Source organism: Marmota marmota, unplaced genomic scaffold, assembly GCF_001458135.2.
Source record: "Marmota marmota marmota unplaced genomic scaffold, marMar, whole genome shotgun sequence".
Lineage (NCBI taxonomy): Eukaryota > Metazoa > Chordata > Mammalia > Rodentia > Sciuridae > Marmota > Marmota marmota.
Genome location: NW_026000241.1, coordinates 5,672,050 through 5,695,745, shown reverse-complemented (window position 1 = coordinate 5,695,745; position 23,696 = coordinate 5,672,050). Strand labels below are relative to the sequence as shown.

At 57.2% G+C, this 23,696-nt stretch overlaps 1 protein-coding gene across 1 annotated transcript in view; it reads left to right on the top strand.

Moving 5' to 3' along the window:
- The window catches only part of Cpamd8 (C3 and PZP like alpha-2-macroglobulin domain containing 8), a gene marked incomplete at its 3' end in the record, with an annotated part of 61,867 nt that overhangs the window by 22,947 nt on the left and 15,224 nt on the right, over window positions 1–23,696 (top strand). The window contains exons 12-24 of the mRNA XM_048795356.1: window positions 2,835–3,024; window positions 4,276–4,448; window positions 5,741–5,890; window positions 6,560–6,721; window positions 8,436–8,578; window positions 11,741–11,803; window positions 14,866–15,097; window positions 16,760–16,913; window positions 17,268–17,398; window positions 20,082–20,133; window positions 21,529–21,827; window positions 22,398–22,623; window positions 23,495–23,671. Coding sequence (XP_048651313.1) covers window positions 2,835–3,024; window positions 4,276–4,448; window positions 5,741–5,890; window positions 6,560–6,721; window positions 8,436–8,578; window positions 11,741–11,803; window positions 14,866–15,097; window positions 16,760–16,913; window positions 17,268–17,398; window positions 20,082–20,133; window positions 21,529–21,827; window positions 22,398–22,623; window positions 23,495–23,671 — 2,152 coding nt within the window. The remainder of the gene's footprint in view (window positions 1–2,834; window positions 3,025–4,275; window positions 4,449–5,740; window positions 5,891–6,559; window positions 6,722–8,435; window positions 8,579–11,740; window positions 11,804–14,865; window positions 15,098–16,759; window positions 16,914–17,267; window positions 17,399–20,081; window positions 20,134–21,528; window positions 21,828–22,397; window positions 22,624–23,494; window positions 23,672–23,696) is intronic.

The window sequence follows — 23,696 nt, the reverse complement described above, 5'->3', positions numbered from 1 at the left end:
TTCACCGTCACAGAGTCATCAGATCAGTTTCCCGGCCCTAAAGTCCCCAGGGCTCCAACCATCCGTCCCTGCCCGCCACTCAAACCCCTTAGTGTGTCTGGCCTTTCCCCAGAGTGTCCTCGAGCTGCTTTTGCAGGGTGTGGCCTCGGAGGTCGGCTGCTTCCACTTAGCCAGGTGCCTTGGTGGCTTCTCTGTGTCTTTGGTGGCTTTGGGGCTCATTTCCTCCCATCATTGAATTGTGTCCTTGTACGGATGGTGTGCAGTGGGTTGTCACTCACCTGCTGAGGGATATGTGGACGTGTGTGGGGGTGTGCACGTGTGCATGCACACATGAGTTCACATATGTGTGCACGTATACTTGTGTCTGGATGTACATATGCACACATATGCTTACTCCTGTATGCACACATGTTCACTTGCCTGTTGAAGGATGTATGCTTCCCGTTCACCCTCAATGGAAAATGGGATAGATACGTGGGTGTGTGCATGCGTGTGTGCATGCGTGTGTGTGTGTGAGTGTCCACAGCGGCCCTCTGTACCCATGAATGCTGTATCCAGGGGTTTTACAGATTCAGCAAACCTCAAATCAAAAATATGTGGGGGAGCTGGGGCCGTGGCTCAAGCGGTAGCGCGTTCGCCTGGCATGCGTGCGGCCCGGGTTCGATCCTCAGCACCACATACAAACAAAGATGTTGTGTCCGCCAAAAACTAAAAAATAAATATTAAAATTCTTTCTCTCTCTCTCTATCTTAAAAAAAATTCACTGATCACATCCAAACTCTCTTTAAAAAAGAAAAAAATATATATATGTGGGGGAGCTGGGGCCGTGGCTCAGCGGTAGAGCACTTGCCTGGCATGTGTGAGGCCCTGGAGTCGATGCTCAGCACCACATAAAGATAAATAAACAAAATAAAGCTTTTGTGTCCATCTACAACTAAAAATATTAAAAAATATTTTTAGGAAAAAGTGCATCGGCGCTAAGCACATACAAACGTATTTTCTTGTCCCCATCTCCTGGGCAATACGGCCTGGCAACTGTGTATGCAGTATTGATGAGATTTTCTGAGTGATCTGCAGATTAAAATTAAAGTCCCTGGGGCAGGGGGGGGTAGATTCTGTGCCAATCAAATGCCATTTTACACGAGGCATTTGAACATCTGCACACTTGGTTATGGGAGGTCCCCAAGGGTATTGAGGGGCAAACTTGTGTATCTAGATAGAGATCCTTCCATAGAAGAGGGAAGAGCCTGGACTCACAGAGGAGCACCTGTGTGTGTGTGTGTGTGTGTGTGTGTGTGTGTCCCCTCTGTCCGTGTCTGTGTGCAGAGCTCGTCTGTCCCTCAGGAGTGACCGGCTGTGTTGGTATGGTCAGGATCTCTGTATCTGTGCATACATGTGCACCTGTGCCTGAGTGTGCAGTCACACAGATGTGTGCACGTTCACACCCATGTACGTGTCGTTGCCACCACTGTCAACTCCATGGCCACAGGCGCCACTCTCTGGCTTTGCCAGGGCCGAGTTCCTGGCGGGCCCCCAGCTGGAGTGGCACCCCGGCCTTGGCAGAGGCTCTGTCCCTGATGGAAACCAGTCGCCTCGGTGGCTGCCAGGCCAGGCCCGTCCACACCCCCTCGCTCCTCTTCCAAGGGTGGAAGGACCCACGGGGCGCAGCTCACAGGAGTCATGGCGCCGAGGCTGCCCGTTCCCAGGGGCTGATGGCCCGCTGCAGGGGTGGCAGAGAGACTCGGATGGGACTGTGCCCGCCTGGAGGGACACGCTGTTCTTACTGTAATGCTGTCACACAGCGGTGCCGGGGGGGACCCTGCTGGTGGCCTCCCTCTCGGGGGCAGGCGGAACCTCGTGTTCTCGCAGCCTGACCGTTGTCCTGATTAGGTGAGGACTTGGCTCGGCCTTGGGATTCTGCTCTCAGGGTGTCACCGCCCCCCGCCTGACCCAGATCAGCATGTCCCAGCTCCCCTGCTCCCCGCTAGGCTGCCACCAGGGGCCCAGGGACAGTTTCCGGGCACTGAGGGCAGATGTGCTAATTAATGCTTGGTCCAGGGGCTCAGCTGGCCTCTCCTGGCTCTGGCAAGGGGCAGAGTCGGGGGCCTCCATCGCCCACCTCTCAGCACCACCCCCAGCTGCGTCCCTGTGTAAATGCAGCTGTCACCTGGACTTTCAGGGGTCGTGGGACCTGGGGGGCAGCAGCTGTGAGTGGGGGCAGCCTCAGGGTCAAGTGCTGCGGGGTCGGCCGTCCTGGCTGCGAGTCCTCCCCGGCTCTCACGGATGTCGGGCAAGGGACCGAGCCTCGGTTCCCCTTCTGGAAATCCGAGGCTTATGACAGGAGTTAAGTCATCGAGTGGACATGGGAGAGAAGCCCAGCCCTCGGCTGAGATCTGCACCCAGGGAGTTAGGTACTGCCCACCAGGGAAGGGCCCCTGAGCCTCAGGGCCCAGTTTTCATTAGGGCTCAGTTGTCCACCCGACCGTCCACCTGGAAGGCTGCCCTGGGCTCCTGTCCCCCGAGAGGTCAAGCTGATAACACTGGGCCCAGGACGCTCACATAGTGACTGAAGACCCAGGCACTCACTGGCCCTCATGCCAGGCAGGTCACTCCAAGGGCCGAGGGGACGGCAGGAACTGCAGAGGCCACATCTCCCTCGAGCCAGGCTCTGCGACCTCTCACCCTGGGCTTCGCGCTGTTGTCACACTGGTCAGCACACCGGACGCCAGCCAGCACTGACCCAGGAGGGTCTGGTGTGGGGCTGGCTCTCCACCCTCTGGTCCCTGGGGGGGGGGGGCTGTGACCTGTGACCTTGACGCTGCCGTCTCCCCTAGGTTGGGGAGGAGGCCCGTTTTTCTGTGCAGTCTACGTGTCCCTGTAACTTCACCCTGTACTACGAGGTGGCCGCTCGGGGCAACATCGTGCTCTCCGGCCAGCAGCCCGCCCACATCACCCTGCAGCGGAGCAGGCGGGCGGCCCCGGCTCCAGAGAAGCCCATTCGCTTGACGCACCTTTCGGAGACGGGTGAGTTGGGCAGCGGGAAAAGGTTCCTGCTCTCCTCCCTGAGCCACCGAGACAGGAGCCCTAGCAAGGCAGGGCGCGGCCAGGGCCAGGGGATGGGCGTCTGCTGGGGTGGTGGGCACGTGTCTCCAGGCAGGGGTGCGGAGGTTCACTGAACCTGGGGACCTGCTGGCTCTGGGTGTCCGCAGGGACAGGCCGGCCGGCCACGGGGGCTCCTGCACCACCCGGGTGGGCCTGGAGTCTCCTTGCCCAGGCCATCCCTGCCTGTCGGTCCTTCCCCACTCCCCGACTCTACTCCCAGGGGCTTCCCAGCCCCTTCCTCTTCTGCCCAAAGCAGGGTCCCAACCTGGGCACTGTGGACATCTGGGGCCAGATTACTCTCTAGGGTGGGCCGTCCTGAGCACCGTGGGCTGCTGAGCAGCAACTGGCGCCACTCGATGCCAGGAGTCCCAATCCCCACCCTAGTGTGACGACCTAAAGGTCTCCACCCATGGCCAACATTCTTGGGGGTCAAGGTCACCCAAGAGAGGGAGAGAGAGAGAGAGAGAGAAAAGAATGGATGAGTAGATCATTGGCTGGGTGGGTGGGTAGAATAATTGGTAAATGGGTAGACTGAGAGATCAATAGGATGATGGGCAGCTAGATGGGATGATGGGTGGATGATAGACTGATTGATACAGACAGGGTCTCTTGAACTAAGGCAAAATTTCTCGGTCTCAGCACCACTGACACTTGGGGCTGGATCGTTCCCTGGGTGGCTGCACAGAGATGTCCCCTCACTGTAAGGTGGACATGTGTATTCTAGAACACCTCAGCAGACGTATACGATCCTTTATAGAATGTGGGTTTTGAGGGTCTTTACCCCGGGGGAGGGAGTGGGAGGCTCAGTTCAGGTCAGCCAACAATGGCATTCAGGTCTACAGCTGGTCCTGGGCCCCAGAGGGACAGGGACAGTCTCAGGGAGGGGGTCAGAGGCCAGGGGTGTCCTGGGGGTCTGAGATGGCACTGCCTGAGCAACTCGAGAGACTTTGCTGCCGATGGAGAAGGTGGTGGGTTGACTTGGAGCCAGACCCGTGCTCCTGCAGAGACAGGAGAGTTGGTGGCAAGCCCAGGTCACCCTGGGCTGAGCTAGTGGGTGTGGTCAGCATCGGCTGGGGATGAAGCCTGGGAAAGATGCTTCCATGCAAAGTCAGATGGCCAGAGTCCCCCGAGAGAGGCTGATTCACGGCCTGTCCCACTCTGGACCCATCTCAGAGCCCCCTCCGGCCCCAGCCGCCGAGGTCAACGTGTGTGTGACCTCTCTCCGACTGGCCGTGACCCCCAGCATGGTCCCACTTGGCCGCCTGCTGGTTCTGTACGTCAGGGAGGATGGAGAAGGGGTCACCGACAGCCTCCAGTTTGCAGTCGAGAATTACTTCGAAAACCAGGTAGAGCGCAAGTGCCACTGGGGCTTCTCAGGGTGGTGGCTTGGGTGACAGCTGGGACCCGCTCCACCCAGTGACACAGGCATGGCTCTTAGGGGATGTTCTACCTGTGGGACTATCATCAGGTGCCACGTAATGGACGTTTTTGATCAGAGACAGACCATGTGTACCATGGTAGTCTGCAAAAACTGTTGGGACTGAAAAGTTCCTGTCAACGTCGTAGCTGCCCTAACGTGGTGACACGGTACTCCATGTTTGTAGTGATGCCGGTGGAAACAATCGGCTGTGCTGCTGGCATTTCAAAGCACAGCATGGACACCTGCATACTGTCCAGGGTACCAGGCAATGACAATAGTGACTGTTACTGGTTTATGCATTTCTATAGTTGGGGTTTTTTGGTACCAAGGATTGAACCCAGAGGTGCTTAACCACTGAGCCACACTCCCAGCCCTTTTTATGTTTTTGTTTTGAGACAGAGTCTTGCTAAATGGCTGAGGCTGGCTTTGAACTCAAGATCCTCCTGCCTCAGCCTCGCGAGGTGCTGGGATTACAGGTGTGGGCCACCGTACCTGGCTTGTACTAGTTTTTAATATCATTTTGGCGGGTGCATCTTCCACTTATAAAAGTGACTTGTCATAAAGCAGCAGCCCTGGGACGTGGGCAGCTGCCTCAGCCGTCCTGTGTATGCTGCGTCCCTGGGACATCCTTTTCTCCGGGGCTTGATTTAGTCTCCTTTTGCTTTGCTCATCGTGTCCCGAGGAGTGACAGGCTGTTCCACATCTATACCCCACGTAGCCTGGGTATGTAGCAGGCTGCGCCATCTAGGTGTGTGACTGCACCCAGGTCACTTGCCCAAGGGTGAGGGTAGTGGTGAGCCTGTGAGCCTGACGCTGTCCTTAGGCACGGCTGTGATTGGAGCACTGGTAGCTGAAGTGCTTCCACATGGAGGTGACCTTCCTTCCTACCCTGCAGGGAGAGAGCCAGCTGTTCTGCCCTCCCCTGGCTCCCGCCCTGTGAGACAGCCCTCATGTCCCCAGCCCAGCTCAGCCTCTGGTCCCCTCTCCCTGCAGCCTTGAAATGAGCTCCAGTGTGTGCTCAGCCGGCACCTGCCTCCCGGTTCTCCCCATCCCTGGACCCCCTGCCCATCACAACAGGACGAGTTCTACTTGGGTAGGGGGACAGGGTCCCAGCTGGGCTGGCCAAGCCCGAGACTCCCCGGTGGGCACTGGGTGGACAGGTGGAGGGGAAGAGAGGCCTTGGACTGGACCGGCTCTTGGTTTTCCCGCTGTTTCCAGGTTTCACTGACGTATTCGGCAAACGAGACCCGTCCTGGGGAGGTGGTGGACCTCCGGGTCAGGGCCGCGAGGGGCAGCTGCGTGTGCATTGCCGCGGTGGACAGGAGCGTCTACCTGCTCAGGTCTGGGTTTCGGCTGACTCCGGCCCAGGTGAGCGGTGGCTTGCCCTTTCTCCCCTTCCTCTCCAGGAAACGTAGAGCTGGTCGTGGGTCTGGATTTGCTTTCTCCGCGGGGTCGGTTTCCCAGGGAACCCGCGGGCGCCTGGTAAATCCTTGTCGCTGCTTTTGCGCACGCGCAAGATGCTGGGCAAAGTCCTCAGACCCGAGAGAAACGACGCCGGGTCCTGTACCGCTGGCCCCACTGCCCATCCGCAAATGGACCATTACTATCAACACCCACCGCTGATGATTGTCACGACGTGACACACAAGTGGTCCCTGACTTGCTGGTTGAACTGACGGTTTTTCAATTGGGGGATTGTGGAAAGCAATGCGCAGCCGGTAGAATCCGCACTTGGAGTGGTGAATTCGGACATTTCCCTGGGTCAGCGACGTGGGGTCAGGTCCCCTCCTCCGACGCAGTGAGCGCAGTGGGAGAAAGCGCCCACCCTGCCGCGCGCCCCGGGGCTGAGCTGGGTCTCACTGTGGACCCGTGGTACTTTCTACCTGTCTCGGGTTTGTCCGAATGTAAGCCCATCGGACGTCAGTGAGCGCGTCCATGTGACAGGAGGCTGGGGTGGACACCTGCGCGACCCACGACGGACGGCCTACTTGGGACTGGACACGTCAGCTGACGCAGGCCTGTCCCCCTCTGCCTGCAGGTTTTCCGGGAACTGGAAGACTACGACGTTTCCGACGCCTTCGGTGTGTCCAGGGAGGACGGAGCGTCCTGGTGGGCGGGGCTGACCGCTCGACGGCGCCGGCGCTCCTCTGCCTTCCCGTGGCCCTGGGGTGTCACCAAGGACTCGGGATTTGCCTTCACCGTAAGGAGAGGTGGTTTGGTCTTTCCACACTGTCTGAGCCCCGCTCGTGAGGGGACAGAGGGTCTGGGGATCCAGAAAGAGGGCCGAGCCCAAGGCCCCAAACCCTCCTACCACGTGGTTCTCTCCTGCAGCTGAGCTCTCCCGAGGGGCAAAGCAGCACAGTCACGCGTTGCTTAGTGACAGGGATAGGTTCTGAGAACTGCGTCTTTAGGTGGCTCTGTGCTGGTTCTGGGGGCTGCTCACACACTGAGGGTACAGCCTATGGTGCACCTGGGTGTGTTCAGGACACAGTCTGTCGCTCCTGGGGCCACGATGAACAAAACCACCTGAGGTTAAACCAAGCACAGATGCCACAGAGAGACGCGGTCAATAAGAGACGGCGGAGGCCACTGCCAGTGTGACCTGGCATTCTGTTAACAGTGAACGGCTTTTACAAGTAGATGGAGCCTATGCTAAAATGACATTGTGTGCTCAGCACACGAACTGGCAGCCATTGGTTTATTCTTGTTATGGAGCCGTGTGCACCGTAGGTAGTCCTGTGTGCTGTGATTCTACGCAGCAGGCAGCACAGGGTCCCCCACACCCAGGTTAGGAGGCTGGACATTGCAATGGCCACAACGTGTCATCTGACAGTGTTTGGCCCACTGTTGACCAGATTATTCTGATGTGGGGCACGACTGTATGTTTAATTGATTGGGCAGATTGTAACTTGACTTATGGACCAGTATGTGGAGGGTGTTAGGTGGGAGGGAGGGAAACCGTCTCCAGGGAGTGGCAGGGGCCGGTTCCTCCTAGCTCTGCCCGACTTGGGTTGCTTTGGTGTGTACCTGGCAATGCTCAATGAGGGGAGTGGCTGTTCTCAGGCAGCAGGTCCTATCTGCCCAGGTGCCCTTCAGGGCCACACAGATCAGAGAGGGTTAGTGGCTTGGAGGGTGCATTTAGGATTTTATTGGCATTAAGATTGGGACGGGCAGCAGGCATGGTGCCACATGCCTGTAGTCCTAGAGGCTCAGTGGGTGCTCCTGGGTTCGATTCCTAGTACAGAGACAGACAGACAGACATTCAGACCTGAGGTGGAGCCCTTGCCTAGCATGCACATAACCCTGGGTTGAACCCGGCTTGGGAAAAAGTAGAATGAGTCTTCTCATCCACCAAGTTGCTCCCAATAATCACCACAGTGACAAAGATAACAAGTAATTGTTGGCATACAAAGTCACCAGCCTTTGGCCTGGACCACACACTGTCAGGTTGATATTTTTTCTAATTCTTAGACCATAAAACTCACCATTTTAAAGTACACAGTTCAATGGCCCTCGGTTCATTCCTTGTCATGCAACCACCAGCTCCGTCCAGACCCAGAACACCCCAAAAGGGGGCCCGTCCCCGTTAGCAGCCCCAGAACCCCCTTCCTGTCTCTGGATTCCCTGGACTGTTGTTTCCCATCAGTGGACTCCCACAGGTGTGGCCTTTTGTGCACGGTCCAGCCAGGCTTGGCCACAATTTAGATGTGCTATCGCTCTGCGCTGGATGGTCCCTGGGTTTGTACCTCCTCAGCCGGTTCCACCAAGCCCAGAGAGGACTCCCTCCCTGAGGTGCCCGTCAGTGAGGTCGGGCCAGTGGCCATGGGGTGATGGGGACTGTCATTCGCTCCCCTTTGCTCCTGGAACCGTCAGCATCCACTTCCCCACCACTGTTGGCCATTGTCTGTTGCCAGGAAACAGGACTAGTGGTGATGACCAACAGGGTCAGCCTGAACCACCGGCAGGATGGCAGCCTCTACACCGACGAGGTTGTCCCGGCTTTCCAGCCCCACACAGGGACCCTGGTGGCCGTGGCGCCTTCCAGGCAACCCCCCAGGTAATGAATGGCCTATACCTTGAGCAAGGTGTCTGACCCTGGGCACTGATGGTGTTTGGGGCTTGTCACACTCTGGGTTGCTGTGACAGGATACCGTAGGCTCACTCACACTCTGGAGGTGGGGAAGTCTGAGATGCAGTGTCTGGTGCATAGGTGGTGCCTTAGCAGGCACTTGTCCCATTCAGGAGGGTCAGGAGGGCTCCACCTTCATGACGTAAGCACCTGCCAGAAGCCCCACTCCCTAAAACCTTGAAGGATAGGGTTTCCACATATGAATTTTGAGGGCACGTAAACATTCAGTCCACTGTAGAGCTGGCTGATCATCTCCTGGGGGCTAGGAGCTGGGGCACCTCTCCCAGTTCTTGGCCTTGCCCCAGTGCCTGGGAGCGAGGGTAGAGAAGAGAGAAGCAGATGCCTCAGGGGTGCTGGCTGGTCTGAGAACAGATTGTCCCACTTTCAGGAACTCTGCTTAGAAAATTCTTTCTTTTGTTCTCTCTCCTTCCTCCTACCCTTCCTTTCCTTCCATTCTCTCATTCTCTTTCCCTTTCCCCTCCAATTCTGTTTTCTCAGGTTAGACACTAATTCCTTCCTTCAGTCTTTCTCATATCAGGGCTATGCCTTTAGAAGACTATGAATTTTCCTGTGAATACGGCTTTGGCTGCATCTACTTGGCACTATGAAACATTTCCAGTATTGCTTGTTTCCACATTATTTCTAACTGGTGGAATGATTCTGTTTTTGAGTCATGACTTGTCCAGAAGTATTTTACATTTTCAAATGATTTTTCCCCCATGATTATTCTTATGTGTTTTCTAAATTCACAAACAAGCATTTGTAGCCTGTATGCTATCCATATTTTGGGTCTAATTTGGGAGACTTTCTCTATGACCAGTTTTTGTAGATGCTTTTTATAAATGTACCTTTTTGAAAAGAGTTTCCAAGTGCCCAGTCATTGAATTCTGGGTGCTCAGTGCACACTTGAGGTCAAACCCGGTGGTGATGGTGTTCAGATCCTCTCCATCTCTGTCCATTTCGTGGTCTGTTTACAGTACCAATTACTGAGTGAGCAGATTCACAGCTTTGTCCCAGAGTCAGGAAACCTCTCCTTCACAGGAAGTGACATGACCTCCTGTTCCCTGTCCCCCCTTCTTCTTGGCACTTTATTCTGCTGTCTCTCCACCGCTCTGCCCACATCTCTTCTCTCCTGCCCCTTATTTACCCCCCATTCCCTTCTCAACCCCAGATCTCGGCCAGCCAGCTGTCCTGAGGACCCTGCCTCCTGGCTTTCTGTAGAGGACGGAGACGTGTGGCTGGAGAAGGGAGCGCAGGCCTGGCTGTACCCTTTCCTAGGAGGAGGAGAAGGGAGATGAGATGTGGCCAGTGCGGTCCACAGTGTGAGGTCTCTCCAGAGACTTGAGGGTGGTCCCCAGGCCCCTCCACCCTTTTCCTGAGCCAGAGGTGGCCCAGGCGCTCTCCTTCCCTGGTGCATGGCCTGTCCATGAAGCAGGTTTTCAAGTCCTCTCTGTACAGACCGGGAGCCTCTCGCCCCTGCCAGTCCCCTCCCGTTGGTTCCTGGGGGCCCTGATCTTTCCAGCTGTCCCCACCTGGGCCACACATTTAGCAGGAGTGTGGCCAACAGCCTCCTGCTTTCCGGACTCCAAATCAGGACACATCTGGAAGCATTTCTAGGATGAGGGTGAATGAGGGAGGTGGAACATGGCCGAGGGCCTCCACCCACCGGCAGCCACCCTGGGGGCCCTCACCCACCCAAGTGCAGGATCCGGGAGCTGGGCCGGGAGCAGACATGGAAGTAGCTTCCTAGGGTTAGAAAGTCGCCAGAAATGCCTCACGCAAGAAGCGCCCAGGCCTCTTTGTAAATGGATGCGCATCCTTATTCTGAGGACAGGATTTCCGATCACTGTATACCTTTGGCTAAAAAATCATTTTTAAATACTGTGAAAGGGTATCAATGAACCTTCAGTCTTCCTCCTACTCCCAAGCCCTCCGTTACTTTATTCAATCATAATCATGATGGATAACTTCTTAGATATCTTTTGGGCATATATAAGAATTTTTTAAAAAAATCTAATTGACTACTTTAACGTATGACATCTCATCATCCTATGTAGGGGGTGCCTGTATAATGGATACCTATACAATTGTTCAATTTAAATTTTTTCAGATGTCCTATATCTAGGACCATGGGACATAATGGGTCAACAATATCTCTATTTTCCTCTTATTTTTTTATGAAACATTCAGCATTCTCCTCTTTTTTTTTTTAGAGAGACAGAGAGAGAGAGAGTGTGAGAAAGAATTTTTAATATTTATTTTTTAGTTTTCGGCAGACACAACATCTTTGTATGTGATGCTGAGGATCAAACCTGGGCCGCATGCATGCCAGGCGAGCGCGCTACCGCTTGAGCCACATCCCCAGCCCCATCTATTTTCCTCTTTTAAGTTAACAATAAGCCTTGGAGACTATTCCGCATGAGTACCATGCACAACTGCCATTGATCTTATTCATCAGTGTATAATATTCTGCTGATGAATATGCTAGTGTCCGTATTGATGGAGGCTGCCGTGTCCTCCCCTGTCTCTTTGCACACGTGTCTGGGGCAGAATCCTGGGTGTGTTTCTACAAGGGGTATTGCTGGTAGAAAGAATGTGAGCATTTTTAATTTTGAGAGGTTGAGTAAAATTTTAAAAAGCACTTCTTTGTCCTTAAGGGCAGTGAGTTGTGAGGTTGCTGGGGCACAGAGGAGGACGAATAGAAGGTTCTCCACAGGAAAGAGGAAGGGGAGGGAGAGGGGCTCCGTGTGACCATGGGGAAGAACACGGCAGGGACATTAGTAAGGGGAGGGAGGGGGCGGTCCCCTTGTCCCTCCTACCTCCTGTGGGGCCCACTCTGGCCGGAGGTGGACTCTGCCCGGCGTTGGCCGCCTCACCTTCCGCTGTCCTGAGTAAAAGGTTGACCCTCCCGGGGGGAAGAGATCAGCTAGAAAGAGAAAGGAGTCCACGTGACCCCCATCGAGTCCAACGGTACCTGCCGGGCCCTCGAAGCCCATGTGAAAGTCTCATCAGGCCGAAAGCCACCTCCAAAGAAGGGTCTGTGCGCCCATGAAACTTTAACCACTTTTCCTCCTTTTAAAATTTTTATAGAGCAGAGAAGAGAAAAAGGACGTTCTTCCCCGAGACGTGGCTTTGGCGGTGTGTCAACGTCAGGTAGGCTCCGTCCCTCTCCTGCCCTGTCTTTTCTGGTGGACCCCAAGGCTCTCACCGAGTCCAGAGGGTTCCTGACCCCTTTGCCTGTGGACCTGCCCCTGACACCCCTGGGGTGACACTGCAAGTTCTTTTTCAACCCTCAAACCCAAAGCTGTTGAAGTCCCCCGGCCCCCAGTCCCCTGCAGCCTGGACATCTGCCCAGGAGAACCGCAGTCCGCAGGCGGAGGGCTCCGGCTCCTCGCAGCTCCCTGGGGGACTCGGTGTGCTCTGTTTGCATAATGAGCTCATTAAGAAGATGACATTGCTGAACAGAACCTGAACTTGAACCCCCCTCCTCCCTCCTGGCCCCTCGGGGACTCGGCTCCTGCCGTGGGGCCGGCCGCTCTTGGCCCTGTTCAGCTCCAGTTTCCCAGAAGCAGGATCCAGAGGCCAGGTCTCTGCAGGATGCAGGGGGTGCTTGTTGCTGGTGTCAGAGCGTCCAGCAAAGGTGGCCGTGCCTGGCCATGACACACCAGTCAGGCATGGAAGTCTGGAGCCCAGGACTGTTTGGCATGAACCAGCTGCTGGCCCAGGTCCTTCTGGGCACCGTGTCGCATGCTCAGCAGGACCAGAGCACAGCTGGGGCTCTCCAGGCCGCCTGCACGGATGCGCGTGTCCTCCTGTCACCAGCCCCCGAGACCGGAGGCCTGCGATTCCCAAGGACTGGACTCACCGCCGCCTGCTGGGAAAGGGCCAACAAGGTCCCAAGCATTTAATGGCAGTTTGGCACAAACAGGGGGCGGCAGCTCGTCTGCCCACCCTAGAGGAACAGGACAGGCTGCAGGGCAACAGCCACCCGCGAGGAGTGAGCCAGGCGCGCCAGCTGGGGACAGGGTGCGACTCGGCTGCTCGCCGGCCAGCGGGAGGGGTGCCCTTCCCATTCTCAGACCTGGGGGGCTGCGACCCGGGGAGCTGGGCTCTGGGGAAGGCAGGCTCCTGGTGGAGCGGATCCCGGCTGCCGGGTTTGCCCTGGGGCCCAGCTACAAAATCATCCGGAGGATTCCGCTTGGCCGGGAGGCGGCCTGTGTGGAGCGCTTGCCCAGCGCGTCCCCGGGCCCCGGCTTCCGTTCCTGGCATTGCAAGAGAAGTTTCTGTTTTCCGGGTGCTGGGTGACTTTTGGGGTGCCAAGGGTGGTCCCTGGAACAAGGCAGACAGGGTCCCCGGGCTCCTGAGAGTCAGCAGGTGCCCCAGGAGCCCTGGGGCAGCAGTGGGGTCTGTCCTTCATGGATGCGGGACACAGGCCTGGGGGGTCCGGGGCCGGGGACCCTCTGGAGAAGGCAGGGAGGTGGGGCCCGAGGCCAGATGCGTAAGATGGACCAACAAGGGAAGGAAGGTGTCCGGGAGGGACCAGCAGGACAGCCTGGCAGCTCCCGCGTGGCTGGGGGAGGCGGAGGGCTTGAGGCCACTGGGCTGGGTGACGGACCAGAGCCAGGGATTTGGGCCTTGGGACGTCCCTCCCCGCTGTTGGCCGCAGCGAGGATGAATCAGAGGGACAGGTCTGAGGCCAGGAGGGGCCTCCTGTGGGGCCCAGGGAGGGACTGGACGATCTCCCTTTTTTCCTCCCTGTTTTTTGAAATCGTGGAAAGACACGCATCACATAAAACCAACCGTCGCGCCGTCTTTAAGCGCACAGCTCAGTGGCATTAAGCTTTCACATCCTCGAATGACCGTCACCACCGTCTCCAGGACTCTTGCAAAACTGACACTCTGTCCCCATTAAACACTCCCCCGTCCCTCCTCCCCAGCCCCTGACGTCCGCCACTTCACTGTCTATGATGGTGAGGACCCCGGGGACTGTGGATTAGTGGAACCACGCGGTATCTGTGACAATGAGCACATGACCCCCCTCCTTCTGACAAGGCCGCGGCAGCAGGAGTGCTGAAGAGGCCCCTCCTGGAGAACAGGGTGGCCTCGCACTGAGGCCGGGGAAGAGCAGAGCTAGCGGGTCTCCTCAGGTGCAGGGCATTCCCCGGGCATCTGGCCTGACGTTGGGGGACGACTTCCCTCCACAGACCTGCCAGATAGTCCCTCTTACCTGTAGTGCGTGACCCACAGTCACTGTGCCCCAAAAATATTAAATGGAAAATTCCAGAAACAAAGAATTCCTAAGTTCACGGCCTTCTGAGAGGCGCAGTGGAATCTCTCACCTGCTCTCCCTCTGAGGGTGTCTCGGTGCCACTGGCCGTGAGCTCATGGGACGAACACACCACATACTAAATGAGGTGTCTTTGAACAAAGATACACGTAGGTTGGGCGCGGTGGCGCGTGGCTATCCTCCCAGTGACTCGGGAGGCTGAGGCAGGAGGATGGCGAGTTCAAAGCCAGCCTCTGCAAAACAAGGCTCCAAGCAACTCAGCAAGACCCTGTCTCTAAATAAAATACAAAATATGTCTGGGGAGGTGGCTCAGGGGTCGAGTGCCCCTGAGTTCAATCCCTGGTTATCCCCCCACCCCCCCCACCCCCAAAAAAACCATAAAACAAAATCGTGTATTGATTTGTCGACCAAAATGTGACCAGAGGCTGACAGGGACCTGACCCTCTATTTCTGGTAGGAGCCATGAGCCATTGTTTGCTAATTCGGAGTTCACGGTGGCTTCCCAGAACACGGCTAAGGGAAATCATGAGACTCTGTTGTATTGTTTTCAGGCTTTTTTCTTTCTCATTATTTTCTTAACTGATAGAAGGATGGTGTGTACTTACGGGGCGCGGCGTGATCACACCCGTAAATGTGCATCCCCTGGACGTGTCCAGCCCCGCTAAGTGGCTGGGCCCGTCCATTCAGTAGCTTTCTCTCCCAAACCTTCCCGACCTTCCCCTCTCAAGACCTGTGTTCGCGTCACCTTGAGATCTGGCCATGTTTTTCTCAGAGCAAATTAGGGCTGAGGGGTGGCTTTCTCGGGTCACGTGTTCCCCTAGTGCCTTAAGTAGTTGTTTCTGAGCTCCCAGCCCCCACCCCAGACCCCCCAAGCCAGGTGGCCTGAGTCCATCCCCACCTGGCCCTGGTCCCTCTCGTCTCTCCACAGTGACCCGTCAGGGGAGGAGACCCTCAGTCTGCAGGTGCCTGACTCCATCACCAGCTGGGTGGGGGAGGCCGTGGGCCTCTCCACCTCACGGGGCCTGGGAATTGCCGAGCCCACCCTGCTGAAGACCTTCAAGCCCTTCTTCCTGGACTTCACGCTGCCCCCTCTTGTCGTTCGCGGGGAGCAGGTCAAGGTCCCACTCAGTGTCTACAACTACTTGGGCACCTGGGCTGAGGTACCAACCCCCCAAATGCATGGCTTTTCCTATCTGCTGGGGGAGCAGGGGCGGGCCTTGTTGCAGTCAAGGTGCAGGGGTGGAATGGGGCTTGGGTGAGGAACTGGGGTTTCACAGCATCTCTGTTACCAGGGAGACGGGGTGAGATGGTGTCTTAGGCTGTTTTGCATTACTATGGCAAAATGTATGAGGCTGGATAACTTTAAAAAGAAAAGAGGTTTATTCTTTTCTTTCATTTTTTTATCTTGGTGCTGGGGATTGAGCCCAGGCCCTCTCACATGCTGAGCACACTCTCTCCTCTGAGCTATACCCCTGGCCCCAGGAGGTTTATTTTGGCTCATGGTTCTGGGGATCCAAGGTCAAAAGCTCGCATCTGGGGATGGTGGTGTGGAGCATCACATGGTGAGGGACGGGGACGGCTCCTCTGGTGTCTGCCTCTTCCTAAAAAGCCACCCACCGAAGGTCCCACCTCTAAACTCCATAGTTGGTTGTTTCTGCCCGTGACACCCCTCAGCCGGGTTACATGTCACCACTGACACTTGGCTGTTGAGTTTCCATCTTTCTCCATGGAAGAACTTTCTGGAAGAGGGATGTGGGAGATCTTGAGCATCCTTCAACCTGAGGGCGCTGAGGCTTGGGTCCAGCTGGCCTTTCCTGTGGCAGGATCCAGGCTCTGTCACCTTAGCTCCTCCTGTGTCCTTCCCTCTGTGTCACACCTTGATGCCTGCGCACCCCAAACTCAGCTTCTGCCCTCACCTTGTGGTCCAGCCTTTGCCTGAACCCAGGCTCCCGCGAGTGCTGGGCAAGCACCCCCCACTGACCACAGCCGCTGTCCACCACTGAGCACACCCCCAGCCCCTTTGCCGCTCAGAAAGAACAGACACCAAGTTCCAACAGAGAGCTGAGCCGGCCGGGGCCAGGGGTCGCTGGCGTCTTGCTTAGCCATGTCTTTCACTCCAGGCAGAAGCCTGAACCCAGCAGGTGCTCCCGGTTTGCTGGCTGGACAAATGGACGTGGAGCGAGAGCTCCTCTAGTCTGGGAAGGCTTTAAACACGTAGATGCACATGCAGTGCACACGCATTCAGAAGGCACAGGCACGCACCTGTACGGTGGAACGTGGGCTGCACACACATGCTCACAGCAACACAAGATGCACACACCTGCACACACATGCACCCACATGCACCCACATGCATGCCGGTGTGTGTGCACCCTGTGCTTGCTCAGGCTGAGCACGTGTGCACCAGAGACACACGTGTGCACACACACAGCCATACTCTTCCCCAGGGAGCCCTGGGGTTGGGGAGACAGTCAGAGGGAGCCCCGTGGGAGCCTGGCAGTGGGTCGGGTTGTGTCCATCAGGAGCCCCAGGGTGGTGTGGCGGGAGAGGCTGCCTTTGAAGCCCCCATGGTCCTGGGGGCTGCAGGGACCTGTGGGGACGCAGGGCTGGGAGAGGAGCAGGCCCAAGCTAGTCAGGGGCAGGGACAAGCCCGCAGCAGGGCAGCCAGACAGCGCCGGGGTTTGCCTGATTGGAAGTGGAGAGGGGCCTCTGAGGACGGCGTGGCCTCTGGAGAGGGCTGGCGGGGCTGGACCTGCGGTGGACGGTGCGGGCAGGGAGGCCGGCCTGGATTCCAGGTGCCATGAGCAGTGCCGTCCCTGCAGGTGCACGTGAAGATCTCCGTGCCCAAGGGCGTCCAGCTGGTGGGGCACCCCGGCAGACGGCACCTGACCAAGGAGATGTGTGTGGCCCCCGGGGAGACGGGACCCACCTGGGTCGTCCTGTCCTTCAGCAACCTGGGGCTCAGCAACATCACAGGTGGGGACCCCATGCTCCCCTCCAGCCACCAAGGACTCCAGGCTCTGGCCCCACGGGGGCCGTGGGGCGGATGGGCCAGCAGGTGAGGTCAGGACCGTCCCGAAGGACAGGACAGCAGCTGGGGCCAGCAGGACAGGGGGGCAGCTCTGGGGAGAGGGCCAGGGCCTCACCTGGGGGGAGCGGGGCTGTTGCGGTGCCAAGCCCACGTGTGCACGTGTACCCAGAAATGCGTGCACACGCGCCCACACACGCACACGGCACCTGCACAGAGGCACACGTGTGCCTGACACAGGGGGAGGGAGGGGCAGCCCACCCTGGAGGGGACCTGCTCTGACAGCCACCAAATCCCCACAGCCAAAGCCCTGGCCTATGGAGACGCAGGCTGCTGCCGGGACGGGAGGCCCAGCAGACACGCAGAGGAGGGTCCCCCCGACAGGAGGGTCCCCGCCGGGGCAGATCACATCCGGCGCAGCCTAACCGTGGAGGTAGGCCAGGCCCCACCTGCGGGGCCAGCATGGGCCCCAGCCCTGGCGGGGAACAGCTAGGCCCACGGTTGGAGCCCCAGCCGGGCAGCACACGGGTCTGGATCAATGACTCAGGGACAGCTGGGCGGGGGGGAGCTTCTTGCTGGAGGACAGTGGCCTCTGGCCCCTCCTCGCAGAGCTGAGCAGGTTGTGAGGTGGCCCTGCACTCTGGAGGGGCTGGAGGGAGTGACCCCGACCCCTGCCCGACCACTTTTGAGGGCCATGTGCGTGTCTCCTAGTTCTGCCCTTTTCCAAGGCAGTTTGCGGGACTGTGAGGTGGCACGTGGGCGTGGGTCCCCGGAACACAAGTCCTGCAGCAGGGGAGTCCAAGGTCAGGGCCCGCGCAGACCTCCCAGGTGTGAACCCAGGACCGCCTCTTACCTGTGGGGCCCACAGGTGTCCTGGCTGTCCAGCCCTGCTGTGGATAACGCACGGGGTCTCGCTCCCCGCCGCCAGGGCTGGGGACCAGAGACAGGTACATGGATGGCTCCCAGTCCAGAGAGGTTGAGTGAGTGGCCCCACGTCACCCAGCAGAGGGTGGATGTGCAGGGTTCTCTAGAGAAACAGAACCAAAGGGAGGCAGACAGACAGACCCATGGTTTCAGTAGACAATGGGCCACACGTATGACGGTGGTCCGTACAATCACCACGTAGTGACATCAGAGCAGCTGCAGCCTGTGTGTAAATACGCTCTATGATGTTTGCACAATGACAAGGTCACCCAGGACACGTTTTTTAGAACATATCCCCGTTGTGAAGTGACGCATAGATCGGGGTTTACCATACATACATTCATACAGATGTCGAACGAGATTTATGATCAGGCCGCGGCCCACGTGACTGTGGAATTGGAGCCGTCCCGTGACTTGTCCCCTGCGGTGTCGCTGAAGGCTTGAGAGCCATGGAGACAAGGGCGGGGATCCCGGGCCTGGGGGTCAGAGGACCAGCAGCACCAGGGCAGGAAAAGAGTGAGGTCCCAGCCCAGGAAGATGGCGGGCAGAGGGGAGTTTAACCCTCCCTGCCTGGTTACCTTATTTGGGCCTCAGCAGGTAGCACGGTGCCCATCCACATTGGGGAGGGACTGACTCACCCCCAGAGATACACCCAGAAAGAGCCTCTAGCCACTCTGGCCTCCCATGACCTAGTCAAGGCGACACCTAGAATTAGCCATTGTGGAGGGAGTGGGGCCCACAGCTACCTTGGTGCAGCTATTCCTGTGTGCTAGTCAGCTTTCTGTGACTGTAACAAATACAGACGATCAGCTTATAAAGAGAAGAGGTTCATTGTGGCTCACAGTTTCGGATGGCTGGGCCCCTTGCTTTGGGACCTGTGGCGAGGCTGAACATCACAGCAGCAGTGCATGGGGAAGCCGAGCCACTCACCTTATGGCTGGAAAACCAGAGAGAGAAAGAGGAAGGGGCTGGCATCACCCTATCCCCTTCCAGGCCACACCCCCAATGACCTGAAGGCCTCCCTCTAGGCCCCGCCTTTTAAAGGTCCCCTTACCTCCCCAAAGCCTTCATCACAGGGGCCTTTGGAGACATTCCAGACCCAAACTCTAGCAAACACTTTGAGGTCTGGGAGTTAAGTTCTGGGCACCTGTTTTTTTTTAGTTGATATGTAATATTCATACATATTTTCGGGGTAATAGTGTGATACTTTAGTCCATGGATACGATGTATAATGACTAATCAAGGAAATCAACATTTCCATCTCCTGATCCAGGACCCTTCAGACTCTCCTAGTTATTTGGATGTGTCGCGGACCATTGTGACTGTAGTTCCCCTTCTGTGCTTTGGAAAATCAGAACCTTCTTCCACCTCCTGGGCTTTGGTGTCCTTTACTGTCCCTTGCTGTCCCTTGCCTAACCACTGTCTGTGTCCCCTCCCTCCCCCTCTAGTGACCGCTATCCGGGTCTCTCCTCCCGTGAGATCAATGTTTTTAGCTTCCTCAAATGAACCAGGACGCCCGCCGTCTCTGCACCTGGCTTCCTTCGTTAACGTGATGTCCTCCAGTCCCACCCGTGTCGCTGAAAGTGACAGGACTCGCCATGTCCTCTGCCTGAATAGTCCACAGTGTCATGTCCACATTCCCTTTATCCCTGTATCTGTCGAGGGCCCCTCGGCCGAGCCCGCGTCTTGGCCCTTCTGTGAAACAGCTGATGGCCTTCTGGGCTCCCGGGGCACAAGACAGAGATGGGAGCCCAGGTGGACAGGCAGGAGGCAGGACACGGGTACAGACGGGGTGGAGGTGGAGGTGGAGGTGGCCTGGGCCTTTCACGGTGCTCGTGGACGTCTGTCAGGGCCTCGGATCCCGCAGCCTCTCTGCACAGTGCTCTGGGCACCCGGGGACCGGAGGGCAGTGGGGGGCGCAGGGCTGGGCGCGGGGAGCAGGCAAGATTTACGCGGCCACTGCACAGCGTGATGGCGAGGCTCTGTGTCGCCACCCGGACCTAGGAGGTGGGTGACCAGGTCACTCCTGTGTGTCTGTGACCCTGGTGTCACCCTGGGTTCCCCACAAGCCCCGGCAGCTCACTTGCACGGTCCAGACTCGGAGCAGCTGCCCTGGGAGTTCTGGACGCTCCTCTGTGCCGACTGTCCCCACCACCCCGTCCCTGCTCTCAGTCGCTCCATTTCTGTTTCAGCCTGAAGGGGCGCCGCGGTCCTACACCTACAGTGCTTTCTTCTGTCCCAACGGTGAGTCCTGTGCACCCACTGAGGAGCCACCGGGCCCCTCCCCTACCACACGGTGACAGCTCCTTCACTGCAAAGCCAGCGCCCCCTCCCCGGGGACATCGGGCACAGTGGTCAGGAGGTCAGTGGTCTCCTAAGTTGCCAACGCTGGCCTGGATCTGGCAATCCTCCTGCCTCGGCCCTCTGAGCCGCTGTGGTTATAGGCACCACCACCATGCAAGGTCCTAGTGCTGCCGTGAAGCAGTCTTCCATTTTGGTGAAACCCAGCTCACCATCCTCCCTTTGGTGAATCACACTTTGTTGTTCCTGAGACATCTTCACGAGTCCTGTTTCCTTAAGGTTCTAAGTTTCTGGTCTCTAAACGGCAATGATCTATTTGGAGTTGATTCCGGATACTGTATGGGCCAGCGTTCATCTTTCTGCGCGTGGGTCACCAATTGCCCTGGCACCATTTATATGAAAGACTTTTCTAATGCCAGCTGCTTAGGAGGCAGGAGGATGACAAGGTCAAGGCCAGCCTGGGCAACTTAGCAAGACCCTGTCTCAAAAAACAAAAAACAACAAAAAAAAAAACGGGCTGGGGATGTGGCTCAGCAGCAGAGCGCCCCGGGTCCAGTCCTCTCTGTATGGAACGTCTTTGCTCCTTGTTGAAAGTCAGTAGCCCACATGTGCCTGGGTCCACTCTGGGCTCCCTGTTTCCGTTCCCTGGAAGCGTTTGCCTTTCCTGTGCCCTCACCTCGCGGTGACCACTGTAACTGTACACTGAGCCTCCATGCCCAGTGGTGAATCCTTCAACATTGTTCTTTACTGAAGCCGTTTGGGGTCCCCTAGGTCCTTTGCATTTCCAGAAAATTCGAAAGTCAGTGTAGCAACTTCTCTAGGATTTTGCTTGGATTTGCATTGAGTCCGTGGATCCGCTTGGGGAAGATCAGTGTGTCTGCAGCATTTCCTCCTGACCCCGTGGAGTCTGCTCTCCGTGGATCTGGGTCTTCTCTTGCTTCTATCAGCAGCCTGTGCAGTTTCTGGCACCTTGCATGTCCCTAGCTGGAGTTACCCCGGGTGCCACCGTCAGTGCTGCTATTGAGCCACCATGTTTCTGCAGCTGTGTGCAGAGTCCTGGGGAGATTGCAACCCTGTCCGGTGGTCCCTCCTGTGCTCACCTCCTGTGCTCACTTCCTATGCTCACCTTCTCTACTTATCTCCTATGCTCACCTCCTGTGCTCACCTCCTACTCGCCTCCTGTGCTTGCCTCCTGTGCTCACCTCCTACTCGCCTCCTGTTTTTACCACCTGTGCTCACCTCCTGTGCTCCCCTCCTGTGCTCGCCTCCTAGCCTATGTGAGGGTGGCAGATTCCTCCAGGCTCCCTCTCAACTTCCAGCCTCCCTTCCTCCATCCAGAGAGACTCCACATCTCCACCCCCAACAAATATGAGTTCCAGTACGTGCAGCGGCCGCAGCGTCTCACCCGTTTCGATGTGGCCGTGCGAGCACACAACGACGCCCGTGTGGCCTTGTCCTCGGGGCCCCAGGACACAGCGGGCATGATCGAGATCGTCCTGGGGGGCCATCAGAACACCAGGTCATGGATTGCGACCAGCAAGATGGGTGAGCCCGTGGCCAGTGCCCACACGGCCAAGATCCTCTCCTGGGATGAGTTCAGGACGTTCTGGGTCAGCTGGCGCGACGGGCTCGTTCAGGTACCCGGGGCTGGCTGGGTGGGCACGGGAGCCTCGTGCCCCTCTGGTATCCACTGCTTCCTGTTCTGTGCCAGGCTGTGTTGGGGGCAGGGAGGAGTGAGGGGAAACACAGGGCCCCTCAGGTGGCTCACAGTCTGTCTGGAGCTGCTTAAAAGAAAGAAAGAAAAGAAAAAAAGAGAAGAAAAAGTAAGGGTGGTGGTGGCCAGGAAGACTGAGTACGAGCAGGTGAAAGGGGGCACTTTCTGGGCCCAGGAAGGGGACTTAGAAAAGGAACAGCTGGCACAACATTTGGGGGAGTGGCACAGCCAAGCTGGGCTTTGAAGTATGAATAGGAGTTCACCTGGTAAAACAGGAGCAGAGACGTCCCAGGTACAGGGAGCGGATCTGTAAGGCCCAGAAGTTCCTAGAAGCCCAGTGACAGGGTGACCTCTGATGTCCCTTGCTGCTGACTCCCCGAGGACCCTGCTTCACACCGGGGCTGTGGCTGAGGCCCCTGACCATATTCACAGGTGACGGAATGTCACTGCATGCTTCCTGCCGGCGTCCAGTAGCCTTGGTCTCTTTTTCCAGGTTGGCCATGGTCCAGAGCCATCCAACGAGTCCGTCATCATGGCCTGGACCCTCCCGAGGCCACCAGAGGTCCGGTTCATTGGCTTCTCCACGGGCTGGGGCTCTGTGGGCGAGTTCCGCATCTGGCGGAAGATGGAGGTGGATGAGAGCTACGGCGAGGCCTTCACCCTGGGGGTCCCACATGGGGCCATCCCTGGGTCTGAGCGGGCAGCTGCTTCCCTCACAGGTGTCTGACCACAGCCTGGCTTGGGGAGGGCAGGGGGCAAAGGGGTGGGTGGGCCAGATGTGGGCGAGAGGTGTGGGAGGAAGCAGATGGGCAGAAGACCCACGTGCAGGGCCCTCAGCTCAGGTGAGACAGAAAAGTGGAGAGGAAGATGGGACCCGAAGGAGGGTTATGAAGAAGCCGTCAGGTTGGGCCACAGAAGAGGCACAGGGGCAATGGCAGCCTTAGTGCGTCATGAGGAAGCTGAAGAAGAAGAAAAGGAGGTAGGTTCAGGGAACAGCACTTATCCCAGGGGGCCTATTGGCAGGGTCTGAGACAAAGAGGTCAAGGAGAGGACGTCAGAATACCGAAGGGATGAGAGAAAATAAGACCAGAAATTTAAAGAGAGAGAAAGAACATTATAATGCACTAATATTCCATAATATCCTGTGTGGACGAAACTTTAAAACAATCTAAATACTCATGGTTAAAGAGGAAACCACACTTAATAGTGGAAATTAGAAAAAAGTATTTAGAATGGCTAAATTGACTTCCTGACATTTGTGGGACGTAGCTAAAGCTGCACTTTGAAGATAATTTATAACCTTAAGATGCATCTATTTTAAAACCTAAAAAGAAAAAACATTCAAAAGAGTGAAAAACTAGAGAGTGCACATCCAAGTGACAGCTAGGAAACACAGAAGCATGTAGGAGAGAGAGGGCAGGTGGCCACCAAAGCCGGGACACCAGGCCGTCTGGGTGGCCCCACAGGGCAGCACCGGCAGTCAGAGGTTGGTGTCCAGTGTTGGAGCAGCTGGCCCCACCCTGGGAGAAGCCGTTCCTGTGCTCTACACTTGGGCACGGCCTCCAGCCTGGCCCTTCCCCCCCCCTGCAGGCGACGTCATGGGGCCCACCCTGAACCACCTCAACAAGCTCCTGCGCCTGCCCTTTGGCTGCGGAGAGCAGAACATGATCCACTTTGCCCCCAATGTCTTCGTCTTGAGGTATCTTCAGAAAACCCAGCAGCTCAGCCCTGAGGTGGAGAGGGACACCACTGACTACCTGGTCCAGGGTATGGGGCCGGCTGCCTGGGGGAG